At 45.4% G+C, this 13,986-nt stretch overlaps 1 protein-coding gene across 1 annotated transcript; it reads right to left on the bottom strand.

Moving 5' to 3' along the window:
- Positions 1-2,584: 2,584 nt before the first annotated feature.
- LOC103531338 (retinoic acid-induced protein 3) lies at positions 2,585-8,233 on the bottom strand. Its single transcript, XM_030469429.1, has 4 exons — positions 7,913-8,233; positions 4,420-5,390; positions 3,398-3,450; positions 2,585-2,832 (listed from the first exon to the last, which is right to left on the bottom strand). Exons 2-4 carry the CDS (start codon positions 5,342-5,344, stop codon positions 2,740-2,742), a joined length of 1,071 nt encoding a protein of 356 aa, XP_030325289.1. The 5' UTR covers positions 5,345-5,390; positions 7,913-8,233; the 3' UTR covers positions 2,585-2,739.
- Positions 8,234-13,986: the final 5,753 nt, after the last annotated feature.

Below are 13,986 nucleotides of genomic sequence, written 5' to 3'. Positions count from 1 at the left end.
CTCTAGAAGGTTCTGTAAATCCTTAGAAGGAGATTTTCACTCCCTGCCTAGCAGCATGCACAATAACAACCAAGTAATCAGGAAAATCTCCATGTCCTGAATCCATGGAAGTTCATATGGTGTCCTTCATCCCTCCTAGTTCTACCACTGTGGCCAAGGTACATTTGTGAGGCACTTTCTGCTCTGTGGCAGTCAGTGAAGAAGTTGTAAGTGTCTGGGATGTGTAAAACACACATGATAAGAACACACTTTGGTCCTATTTCTCCAGTTAACCCGTCTCTTGGCTCCACCAGACTCCACCAAAGCAGGGAAGCTGGCTCTGTTTTAACACATTTTTGGCTTCTTCTGGACATACTCTGGCTCCATTTAAGCCATCTGTGGTACCACATCAACTTGAAAAATAATTTCTTGAAAGTTCGGTATTGTTTCAAGAAAATCCCTCCTACCTTCAGTCTGTAGGTCAAAAACTTGCATCATAACTTCACGTACCCACTTCCCAATCTGCTCCCCAAAGTTAAATTGGTACCCTTGAATTTTCTCTCTCATCATCCATGTCACACATGTAGAACTGTGGAGGTGAAGGGGAAAGAGGGCGTGGAGGGTAAACATTGTTTCTACCTCAAATTTACTAGAAGAAAGAAAGAGGTATTTCAAACCAGTGCCTAGGAGGGCTCTCTCTCATGCCCCAAGGGATTCAGAAAACACAGGTGGCTCTGTGTTGTCCTTCAGTGCTGGTAGGCAGAGGAGCAAAGTAGCCCAGCCTGCCATATTCTAGATAGCACTGTGTATGGGGAAGGGGATTTGCTTGCCAGGAGCATATGGATATGCAGTCGCATAACATACCATGTAAAAACACATGGGAGAGGAAGGCTTTAAAATGACAGATTACAGACTCATACCTTGAGGAGGTTTAAAAAAAATTACAATTATTATTATTATCATAATCACCATCATCATTATTTTGCTTTGATATTGTTTCTACTTTCAAATGAAAATGTGCTCAAACCATCAAAAAGACATATTTTTACAACTAAACTAAATGCCTACTAGCTCCTTTTCTACTCTGATTATGCAAGCACCCAGCAAGACTCAAGGAAATAAATACAGGAATATAGACCCAGCAGACACAGATACACGCAGTGATGAAAAGATCATATCCGTCATCCTGTATTTACTTTATGTGGCTTGGGTTTATACTTCCTCATTTTTTAAGCACTTCTAACATTGGATCAGCTTTCTTTATTCAAGTAAAGTAGCTTGGAAAAGCTAGTAACTCTTTTCTGTATCCTCAGGCAGCTGATCTTTGGTCCACTGCAGCACTTGGAAGAAGCCAGAATCTCTTGGCCATATTTTCCCCACCTGCAATCTCCCAGATGGCCCACCCCAACCCATCAAGAGCTATTGCTGTTGCCCCACTAGCCATTAGAGGAATCATATTCCCAAGGAAGAACACCAGTCTCTCATCATCAGGCTGTCTGTTTTTTTATTAATTAAATATTCCACATACAAAGTACTAAATAAATATATAGTGTCAGAAACCGATGTACCATACACACCCACTTGGGGAGCTCTATGTATTTATATATGAAATATCATGGAATGCTATTTACCAAGTGTGAAACAGGCTACAGAATGATTGAACTCTGCAGACTCCTTGCTCATGGACAGGGTGCAGTCCACACATTGCCTACACACACAGACACACACACGTACATGAACACGCACACCCTTGCTCACTTCTGGGAAGAAGGGTGTCCGCCCTCCTTAACCTGGCTGTTTGAGAAATGCTTGTGTTAATGCCACAGACATGCTTGGGAGGAGGCAGAGCTCCAAGGTGCTTGGGAGTAAATCCCACCAGAGTATTACAAGCAGCTGCATGGAAGAGATTTTGTCTGCAGGGATCCATAGCCTGGCAGAGGTGGGCAGGGAAGGGGAGGGAAGGTTGGGCAGGCACCCTGGGGTGTGTGGGCAGGAGTCAAAAGCTAGGAGGGAAGTGGATGCTGTAGCACAAATCAGAAAATATGTTGGGGGAATAGGTGTAGATAGTTTTGTGTCTTTAAATTTCCTTCCCCTTCTCTAACATGATTTTTAGATGATGAGGAGGGGGTTGGAAGAAGAGGGGGAACAAGAAGAACAGGAATACTCTCTTCTCTCTCTGTCACTTCTCCACTGATCTCTGGAGGAGAGTCAGGCAGGGCTGGGAGTGGGCACAAAAGTAACTTTGGACAGATAAGGGAGTCCTTGATAGTACCTGAGATGTCTTCACAGGTGGGCAGGAGTGGGGATGTGTGGGACTGATGGTCCTACTCCTGCCTCTTTTCCAATCAGACATGGAGCACTGGCATCTCTGCAAGCTGATCAAAGTGGGTTTTGACTGGGGCAGAGCCAGTCATAGACTTGGCTGATGATCTTCCTGCTGCTCTAGCCTTACAGCATTCCTGCCAAAAATAGGCCAAGACAAGCTCTTCCCAGCACGTTCCTCTGTCAGAAGAGATGAGCTTCATGCCATGGAGAAACCGGGTAAGCAAGGACAAGATAGAACAGTGTATGAAAGCTGTTTTTAAGGAAAGAGAGGGGGCTACAAGAGTGCCTGTGTGGGGAAAAGAGGACCTCTTTCCTCTTTTTGCTAGAGTGGATTGACTCGCTGACTTCTGCAGGATCAACTCACTTGTCACTACATGGCCCATTCCACCTGTCTCTGCTGACAGGCTCTTAGTCTCTTGGCTCCCTGCAGACCTGCTACATGGGGCTTTTCCCACCAGTGTAGTCATGGTATGGGCTTGTCCGGGTCTTGGGTCGAGGGATGGAGAAATCACTTTGGGGTTCGATTGTCTGAAAAGGAAGCAAGAAAGTCTTTACCTTTCAAAACTGAAGAGAAGTAATAGAATATGCTTAAAAAACAAACCAAAAGAGGAGAGGGAGGAACGGGTGTCCCTAGAGAGTGATCAATGGGGCTGTGGAAGAGGGCTGCCTACTCTGGATCTTCATTGCAGCTTCCAGTGATGGCTGATATGAATATATCAAGTGCTTGGTTTGGGGAAAGGAGCATGCTCTCCTGAGGGAAGGGCACAGTCTAGTGCAGGAACTGTGCTCAAAGAGAGGGCTCCTTATACGATGTCAAATTCAGAAGTATCGAAAAACTACAGCTTTAGATATTGCCTTGGGCCTCTCTTGCCTTGCTATATCCCTGGACACCTCACAGCTCCATCCTTCCCTCCAGTCACAAGAACCTCTATGGACACCTCTCATGGTGTCACCCAGCTCCATGCAGAGAGCACCGGCCTGCCTCCACAGGGCCTGCTAGAGGTCCATCTCTCTTTGCCCTTTCTCCTCCTCTTCAGCACCAGAACAATACCCTGTATGTGGTAAAATGGGTGAAGGAAGGGCATGAACTTACCTTCATCTGAAGGTGAGAAGAGTATGGGGAGTAACTGTGGTCTCCTGTGTCTCCTGAGTCATAAAACAAGAGGAGGGAAATGTTAGTGAGTTAGTGTTACATGGTAGCTTTGAAACACCATATCAAGGAACACTCAAAAGTCCGGTGGCTGCTTTTAGACAGATTGAACTATGCAATATGCAGGCAGAAAGGGGTTAAAATTCATAGGTGGGTGACTTACTAAATATTTCCTTGTGAAAGCAGGAATGAATGGTATTGTAAATAACAGGACATAGGTGGCCTTGGAGTTTAAACACCTCCCTTTGCCTCACAGTGACTGTCATCATCACTGGCCAAATCCCTCCCACTTGCATGCACAAGGCCCCTTCTGTGGTATTCCCTGGGAAAGCACAGCCTTTCTCAGCTATTGTTTTACAAACTTGCAGGCCTGGCCCCAGGCTACAAATGGGATCTCAGTAGAAGATTCGAGGGGGTGCAGTCATGTCTCCTGCCCACAGATTTGAGTAGCCTCAACTGATAAAATATTTTCCTTTGTCCAAGCAGATGTGAGACTCATACAGAAAAGTAAAACCTCCTTTTTAGATTATGGGTTCATTTTAAAATAGATAATGAGAACCAGATCAGAACTGGAATAAATAATCTCCAAAGTATAACCTGGAGAGGTCTGAAGAGCTGGAGCATTACTAAGAGACAAACAAAAAACCCCTGTATTTTCACACAGGCTTTCCAGACATAACAGTCTCATAAGGAGTTACATCTCAGCCCTGACACTCAGTGGGTTTCCTACTTAGTCACCCAGCCTATACATCTTTGCCTTTTGCTTTGGTATTATCCTTTTCCCTCTTGTCTGGAGATTATTTTCACTTGCATTTCTGAAGTGTCATCAGTCTGACACTTTTCTCACCTCTAAATTGTGTATCAGCTTCAAATATTTTCTTGAAGCCCTCCTGCCCCTTTTAGCTCATGTGTGGTGTGTATATGGTCAGGGCTAAGGGATAGTGGAGGCCTTCACTTCATCATACCTTGCACTATTTCATCTTGAGTGTAGGCACGGTTTTCCATTCCAGTTGTCTGCTTTATGAACTTGGGTTGGCAGAAGTCATTTTCTGGAGGGTAGTCTTCCAGCTTCAGAGGGGCAGTGAGGAAACAAATTTCAGGGATGATATACATTATGAGGAAGATCCATCCATTGGACACAAGAGCAATGGCCACAACAGGGTCATCCCAGCTAGGTTGGTTTAAAACCGTGTTGCCTTTTGTGAGCATAGTGATCCACACTACCCAGATGGCAATGGAGAACAGAACAGTGACAAAGATGTGTGCCCCATGCCTCTTCCAGTTTTTGTAGGACCCATGGAATGTGAATATGGAAACCAAGAATGTCAGAGCCATCAAGAAGAGCACATAGATCACAAGCATAACAAAATCCTTTTTGGTTTCCTCTGCTGTCATAGTCATAAATTTTTTTTGCTGATTGATTAGCGTGGTGACTATGTACTCGATGCTGATCACAACTTGTACTAGGAAAAAGGAAACAATGAGGAGCAGCAACACCAGCCAGGAGAAGGGTTTTCTTCCTCTCACTAGTCTGTTGAGGTTGCAGGCCTGGGTGAGGAGGCATGAGAAGCAGAGAGCAAAGATGACTCCAAAGAGGAAAAAGCGAGTGGGGCCAGTCTCTTCATTGAGTTTAATGATGAAGGCAAAAGTGAGACCAAAAATGCCAAGTGTGCCCAAGAGAAAGAAGAAATAGATGGAGATCATGTGTCGCTTGCTGTTGTCTTGGACTTTACAGATGAGAAAGAAAAGGGAGCAGATGAGGAAAATGGTGATGAGGATGCCGGCTGCAGCCAGTGACTCCAGGACAATCCCCCAAGCCTTCTCCATGTCACAGAGAAAGTAATAGTCATTCTTAATGCTGCCACAGCCTCGGGGAGGTGGAGTTGTCATCCTTCTGACTCCTTGAACAAACTCCCAGTAAAATGTTTCCCCAAAGCTGCAGAAGAAAAGACATAGGCTGTTACAATCAACCACCCAGGTAGTGCCAGTAGTGGGGAAGGAGAGGAAGATCATTCCCACCTCACTGGGCAAGTACACCACAGTGCTAAGGACATAGAGCTGTGAGAGCAAAGCCATCTCCTTGTTTGGCATTGGCTCTCTATCAGGGGCTAGACAACCCCCTTAGTAAGAGGCAATTCACCTTGCATGTCCTCTGTATCATTCCTGGCATTGTGCAATGCCATAGGAGTGCAGGGAGCAGGGAGAAGGTAGGTGAGGCACTTTCACAGGTGTTAGCTTGGTGCCCTGCAGCACAGAGACTGAGCTGCTTTGTCACTTTTGTGATACAAGAGCAGCTGTTAGTCATAATACAGTTTATGCTTTTTTGACAAGTTCAAACAACAACAGTGAGGTTTAGAGATGAGCAATGCAGGACAAGAAACTTGTTACTCTATTTTTCCTCTTTTACTTTCTCTGAATCACTCTTGGCCTCAGCTTATGGGTATGAATGAAGAATAACTTTAACTGGCTTTTTACCCTGCACATAACTAACCCAAATGCCTCCAGCATAGCTCTTCTCACTTCAAATTAAGTAGTGAATACTGTCCACCAACCATGAGTTCTAAACTCACATTCCTCATGGCAGCACAGCAATAAGAAGTCTCTCATAGACTTCCATCTTCTCCACAGCACATTGCCATGCACTGGCTGGAGGTCTGACATTTCAGAGCTAATGCTGTTCATTGCATGAGAAGTAACCACCAAGTTACTGCTTAAGGAGCCCATGAGTCAAGGATGGACAAGAACTTTAATGCACCCGGCTCATTCCTGCTGTCTCATCAGTGCTTGCCTGAGTAAGCCTGGTTTGAACCTGCCTGGCCAGGGGATAAGATTGTTTAGGTGAGTTCTGCCTATCGCTGGGGGTAATTAAATTGCTTTCTTCCTTGGGAGCCTAAGCATGTGCAGAAACCACTGCAAAAGGACATTGGGCACTTTGTGGCTCATTATGCAGGCACTGAGTGAGGTTTAGACCCCAGGGGCAGGTACTGCTTTCTAGGTACCTAATTGCTCTGTTAGGCTAGGGTCTCTAAAATCAAAATAGGACTTCAGATACAATATTGGCATGAAAAATGAGGAAATCTGGCCTTAATGGTGACACTGGAAAACCAACGGCTTTCTTTTCTGATTTATAAAGAAAGAAGTTAACCTTAGGCTTTAATACTGCCCATCATGTTTGCCTTAATTTCCACCCTACAAAACAACATATGGAAGTTATGAGGATGGTTCTAAAATATTTCCAACAGATTTTAGGCAGTGTAGGTTGAGGCTCCAATAAATGGCAGTTGATATAATGAAGTGGAAGGGAGAAAATTTCACTGACTCACTCTCAGGTCCACATATGCCTCAATGTGACCTTCTAATAAATGGTGGAATATTTTTTCCAGGTTTTAACCTCACTGCGTGAAAGGAGATGTGCAGCTCCCTCAGGAAGCTGTTTACAATAAAATGGAAATTATTCAAATATGCAGGAACTCTGGGCTCCCAAGGAGAGCACAGATTTAGTGGAAAAGACACGCAGGAGTTTTCACAAATCATTGCTCTAAAATTTGGGGGATTTATGATCTTTGGAAAATAGCTAAGAGTTATCTGGATATCTGTGAGTACTAAATAAGGAATTTTTCTGAAAAGCTGAAGAGCAAATGCTACAATTTATCCACAGACATATCCTGTTGCTCACATTAGCTTATCTATTCACAACTCCTGCAGATCCGGATCAGTGCTTATTGTTCGGGTATGTGGAGAGCCCAGCAAGCCAGCATGACACCCCAGGGCAGCACAGAGTACACCCACAGCTTTGGATCCTGACTGATGCTTTCTGCAAGCTGTACTTGCCACAGTCTGCTACCACAGCCCTTGGAAAAAATAGGCTGGAAAGAATCTTGCTGCCTTGGAGAACTGGGCCACTTGTGCTGATTTTTACTCCTTTTTTTTTTTTTTTTTTTTTCCTCTTTCTTTCTTTCTTTTCTTTTTTTCTTTTTTCCCAAGGTAGATGTCCAATGAGGCATGAAGGGTCTCTGCCCTATCTCCTGGGGTGAATATCGCCCCGCAAATGCTAAGTTTGTTTATCCAACATCTGCAGAAGTGCCCGGAATTTCCAAGGGGCTCTGCAGTCTGTGCAAGGGAGACTCTGCTGTGCTAAGTCCACAGCTCATCCCAGATCATGGTACTTGCTTTAGTGCTGAATCTTCTGCCTCCACCCAGAGCCTCCTCTCTCATTGATACTTGGGCATAGCACACACCCATCCAGCCACAAGTTTCAAACAATTTTCCAAGGAAAGCCTGCCATAACTCCCCCAGCTCCAGATGGCAATCCCATGTTAGAGGGGGAGAGGAGGAAGCATTCCCTGTTTGCCGTGTCACCCCGTGCCCCTGCTCTCCCACCCCTCCTGCACGCCCATCCCACCCCAGCCGCAGAAGGCAGGCCCGCCCTAGATCTTGCAGGACATTGTCATGGATTACCTTGCTGGATCCTGCCCAGAGAAGGCAAGAGGGGCCCTTCAGCTGGAAGAGGCAAGTTCCCAGTGCACCAGTAACACAGTCACCTCCAGTTCTGTGACCCCGGCCGAGCAGCAGCCCCACGCTGTCCCTCCTTGGGAGCTTTAACTGCTGGAGGGCTGCGGAGGTGTGGCTGAGCACGCCTATTCCAGTTCCACCGCCTCTCCTCCTCTCTGCCACAGGACACGGCTATGAAAATACGGTCCCTGTGCCAGGAAATGAAGTAAGGCCTCCTGACGTCAGTGGGGCACTCAACCCTGGGTTCGGGGTGGAGATGGAGCCGCTGCCTGTCCCAGCCCTGGCACCTGGGGACGGAGATTGAGCTCTGCTCAGCCAAGCCGCCTGATAAGGTGCTCCCCTGTCTGACTCCTGACACCTGTGGGTGGGGACTGTGGCTATGAATAGAAGTGGGTCCCCTCCCTGCTGCAAGCCTTTTGTCTCTTTGCACGCTTTCTTGCCAGGTAACTGCTTGCAAAGTGGAAGATGAGGAGGTTGTGGGATGCAAATGGATCCAAAGCGCCTGGAGGGACAGTGGCTTCGAGCCCAGCTTCAGAGACAGTTTTCTCGGGGCTCTTGTCTGTGCCTGGTGACAGGGGACACGGCTGCTGTGCTTGTCCCCTCCGCTTTTCACAGAGAGAGCCAAAGGCTCCTTTCTGAGAAGGGAAGTTTGCCTTTCGTGGCGCCATGCTCAGCCCAGCCCTGCTCTCCAAAGGTGAAGTTCTGACTGCTGTCAAGCACTGAGTCACTTTGTCCAAATTGCTGGCCCAAATGGTTAATCCATTAAGGCAATGACAAATTCCCCCTTGCTCTACATTGTGCCTCTGGCCTGACACACCTATCGGTGTAATCCCATCCAAAGCCCCTGGTATCTCAACGACGTGTTCATGACTTCACCTTCTGTTTTAAATATTACTCACTGAAAGTATTTTATTATTCTGATTAAGGAATTTACATCAGAGCCTATCTACACCAAGCTCTCGACCCCTACACACATCCCCTACACCTGGAAATCCTGCCCACACGGGAAATCCCTCCCGTAGAGGTTGTGCTTCTTCCCCAAGCCGAGAGAACAGCTCTAGGTTCCTGTGCTGAGGTGTGACTGCCCATGGTTGTCTCACCTGCATGTTAATTTTGTTTGTTTGTTTGTTTGTTTGTTTGGTTGGTTGGTTGGTTGGTTGGTTTAGGGCCCCTGGCTTACTTCTGGGTACTGATCCCTTTTGAATGTCACAAGTGGAGATTGCCACAAAACACATACAAGGGAGTCCTTTCTTGCACACACTTTAAAGTACATGAGGGCCTACAGGGATGAGTGGCTCATCGACTGAAATGCAGTGGTCAGTACAGTCACTGGGGGGTGGGCCATGCTGAGCCCTAGGATAGTTCCCCATATGATTCCTCCTTTCATTTCAGGGTAAAATCTGAAGATTCTTAGAAAAGGACATAACAGGTTCCTTAAAATGAAATCAATCTTACATTTAAAGTAGGTTCCAAGCTCAGTGAGCCAGCCAAGAAGAAGGTAATTGTGAAAAATGAGAAGAGAAAGAAGGAGTAATGAAGAGGAGTTTAGCACCAGCTTAGTGGGATCCAGCCTGTCTAGGACAACATCTTAATAAGGTTTTAAATGTCACCGTTAACAACCAGCATATTTGTGTCTTGTCAGAGCACACTATAGACTGCCAGCTACTTCCCTACATTTACACAAACACACAAAAACCCACAGAAGGGAACATGACAAGTTATATTGAGGAAAAAAAGAAAATGTAAGAGTAACACCAACATTTTCCAGAGCTCCCGAGAAATTCTTGTGCGTCAGTCATCAAACACACCCTGTACGTTCACAAGGCTAATAAATGGAGCTACATGAGAAAAACCACACATCCCAAGTGACTAAGGAGCCCAAGTGCTGCTGGCTTGTTGTAGGTACTCTGAGAAATTATGCCCATGGCTCTCATGTTGTGCCAAGGTAGATGAAGAAGCATTGCTGATCTGCATGGGTGAGTATGAACAGCACAATGATCACACCAGAAAGGTGAGATGGTTTTCACCTTGCTTTAGGGATGGGCTGCAACTAGCAGATAGAGGCACCTAAATTTAGATGTATGATGGTTATTACCTGAATGTGAACTGGGTGTCTCAGCTTCCAAACAGCCAAAAGTTCAGAAGGACTGGCCTAGCTGGATGGATGCAGGTGTCTATTTCTGTCTACACTGTGATGCTCCCAGGTGTGCTTGGCTGGATTACCTGAGGCCTCGCCTTAGTTGTTTGCACACCAGCATCTTGTGTCATGTGAGATGCCACAGGGAATTCTGCTCAACTTCCATGGACCACTCAAGGACCACATGAGTTTCCTTCTTTATCAGACCTGGCAGTCCTGTGCAGATGTTTTGGATACCCTTAGGCATCTCAAAACAGCTTTATAAGTGCAAATGGACTGCAAATGAGTGCTGAATCTCCATCAGCTATTTCAGATCTGAGGTGCCCATCTTGTATGTAGGTACCTAGACGTATATGTCCATTATATGGACTTCATTCTGGTGCATCAGCAGAGACAAATAATTCATTGAAGGTACTGTACTCAAGTACTGAGTCACCTGTAATCAGTTGCCAGCACAGGCATATGGAATACAGGAGCTGTGAGAAACTTCCCTTCTGGAGCATCAGTTCATACTAAGTGACCCAGAGGGTCTCAGATGTTCCTAGGCACCAGTATGTGGGCAATTAAACAGACTCCTAGCTGTCTGAAGAGCAGATGTTGCAGGAGGCAGTCATCCAGATTTCCACTATAGCTGGTGGAGCGAAATAGGCACATCCAGGGAAGTTTCAGTTGATGTGCTTCCTGACAAACCAAATCACACCTGAGAAGTATCTGTTTCTCTCCAATAGAGGTGGACACAATAAAATCAGATGCAGATCTTTACACTTGTCAGCTGAATTGCATATCAAATCTCCAAAATAATTTCAACACAGTCCTGCAGCTGACCCCCCTGGGTCCAAGGCACCAAAACTTATCTTCTAGTCCTCAGGCAGCAGGATGAAGTGGAGGAGAAAGGTTGGGCTCTCCCTCTTTGTTGACTCTGCTCCTTCTCCCTTCACACTGTCAGCACTGCCTTGCCCTGCTCCCTCCCATGGGGTGCCAATGCCCAGAGCTGCTCACGGTGCCCTAGGCCAGCCCTATTCCACCAGCTTTAGTGTCAAAGGGCTGAGCTGCCAGCAAAGGGCAGAGTGCTGCAGCCCTGCTTGGTTCTGGGAGAGAGAGAATGTTTAGGAGGTTCAGAGGCTGATTTAATATCTTTTATTAAGCCAAGTAATAAAGAAAGTAGATGCCAGGAGAGAGACGATGCTTGGCGCTCTGGAATGTGTCTAAATAACATGCTTATTTTTGGTCTCTGATACTGAGTGCATTGTGAATGTGCTTGGGTCATTCCTTCTGCTTAGCTATCTGTGTAGTACACTGACAACACAAGAACAGCCTCACTGGCTGGAAAAATTCCCCTTGCCAGCACTTATCACAGTCATAGCAAGCTAACATTACAGCAGCCTCCACCCTGTCCTGCCTGTATGTTTCATTTGTCTTTAAATCAGCTCAGGTATAAACATTATGACACCCTTGGAAACATCCTGGCACAGAGGTTAAGGGTCTTTAGTCCAAGCAGCCAGCTCAGAGCACTTCTGCTTTGGACTGGAGCCATGACAAGGCCAGGGGGTGTAATTTCTGGAAAGAGGCCCGTGGCACCTCCATGTAACAATTGGGCTTTCTCCTGTGTGTCCTGTCCCTGAATCCCTTGTGATCTGGCTCTGAAAGCATGTATCCAAAGACTACCAAAAACCCCAGGATTCAAGGAATTGAATAATTTTCCTTGGAAATACAAAGTATTGCACTAAAAAGGGTTATAAAAAAAAGGTAAGAGAAACTCATGTTCTTCAGAGCTGTTACCTGTCTCTGCAACCATCATCTCTTCCAAACTATATGCTGTTCTCCCTGCCATTTTCAGTCTCAGGAATCAAATAAACATTTCTAGTATGTCACAGCAATGTGCTTTGCTTTGAATGTTAATTGCTGCTTCCTTTCAAAGAAGTTTCTTTCCTTAAATGAGTAGGATTTGGCCAAGCCTTTTCTTTTCTTGTCTCCTCAGCACCCAGATCCCTGGTACAGGACATTCATTTACTGTGAGATTTAGGCAAGAAAAGGGCAAGGAGATTTGTTAAATTGAAAGCAGTGCCACAGAGCCTGTCCTATAAACAGAAACTTCCAAACTTGTGAATTATCTGCTAGAGAATTCATAATTGGTAGAAGAAACAGCTTCTGTAAATGTAATGGAAACAGACTGCCCAGTCATCTACATAATGCTCTGCTGTGTTGCATACAGCATCAGTTCTCTATGCAACCTCAGTGGCAGCCAGCCTAGTACCTGGAAACCCAGGGGAAGGAGATGACTGCCGGAAAACCTGCTGAAACTGTGATGAGTTCATGCCTTAGACGTGCTCATCTCCCACAGGGACAGGTGTCACACTCCCTTTCATAATCCACAAGTGTGGAAGACAAAGCAAGAAAAAGCACAAATAAGTGGAGAGCACATAAAAGCAGTTGTGTCTCTGATCTCTATGGCTAAGAATAGCTTTTTCACACAACAAAAGTGGTGCTTTTGAAGGCTGTGAACAAGTTAAAAAAAAAGTAATTAGATTTATTATCTAGTTTAGTGCTTTCAGCAGTACACTGATAAACATTTCACTCATGAGAACTGAGCCATCCCTCCAAATGTAGTTTCTTGGAGATATCCTGTGTCCATCCACTCACCAGGGCAGCTAAGGAGGCTCCAGTTCTCCTATATGGCATCGAGCAAATCTGCTTTTGTGCTGATACATTCCCAAAGCAGCAAGTTGCACTGATATGGATGAGTGGGTATGGTATGTACACAGACATTTGGGGGAAAGTGCATAACTCTCAAGAAGGAAGATATCTGAAAACATGACAGTTGGTGGGGATGTTGCTTGATATCCCCAGAAAGGAAGACATGCCAAGGCAGACCCAGAAGAACACGAGTTTACTTCTTCCAGAAAGGGTGTTCTCAAGGCTGGGGAAATTATCTAGGAGAGAAGGGATGTCTGGCTGCATCTTTTGCTGGTGAAGCCTGACAGAGAGATTCTCAGCAAAGCACTCAGAAGTCAAAATCAGCCTTTGCTTTCCTTGTGTGACAGCCCTTATTTTGGTACCTTTGCCTGGCCCCTAATGATGTTCCCTTTGGTATTCCTTGCCCACTATGCTAGGAGTAGTTTTACCTTTTCCATTCCACACTGCTGGGTTGACACGACTGCCTGAGATGCTTGCTGATAGAAGATTAGGCTTTCTCTCACACAGGTAGCTGCTTACAATAAATGTTCTGAGACAGCCATGCTGCCCTTGACTCTGAAGCTGATTCTCCAAGGCCAGCAGTGCCTTGGTTAAGAGGCTCTACAGAGGACTGCTTCTGTGCAAGAAGCATTCCTGAGAATCAGGTTGCACACAAAAACTCCCTGCTCAGTGATATATAAAATTCTTCTTCACTGCCCCTTGATCAAACAGCACCACAATGATACAAAGCAGAACTGAGATCAAACATAAATCACTCCTCCCTCTAAGATATCATCAGAAAAAAACAAAACCAAAAAACTGTTGATAGATTTTTTTTGTCAAGAAACCATGCAGATGAAGATTTGTGTCCCCATGTAGCAGGCATAAAAGCTGACATAAACTCAATATTGTTGTTTCTGACTAAATTATTAAAAATGCAATTGTATTTACACATTTCATCTTAATCAGACACATCCTACTGAGTGATATGACTGTGCATAAATCTGTGACTGCAGAACCATGGACTGGGATCAGACAGCAGTTTGAGTCAGTGTGTGTTATCTAACAAAGGCTCATAATTAATCAATGCTGAGATTTTTCTTGAAGGAAATGAGTGGTGAGGGAGAAAATTGTAAGGAATAATTGTGGGGTAAGGTCAAGTAATTAAATTCACCTATTGCTTCTGAATGTTTTCTTGGAGACTAGAGCA

The sequence above is a fragment of the Calypte anna genome, chromosome 1 (assembly GCF_003957555.1).
Source record: "Calypte anna isolate BGI_N300 chromosome 1, bCalAnn1_v1.p, whole genome shotgun sequence".
NCBI lineage: Eukaryota > Metazoa > Chordata > Aves > Apodiformes > Trochilidae > Calypte > Calypte anna.
This window is presented reverse-complemented; position numbering and strand designations above follow the sequence as displayed.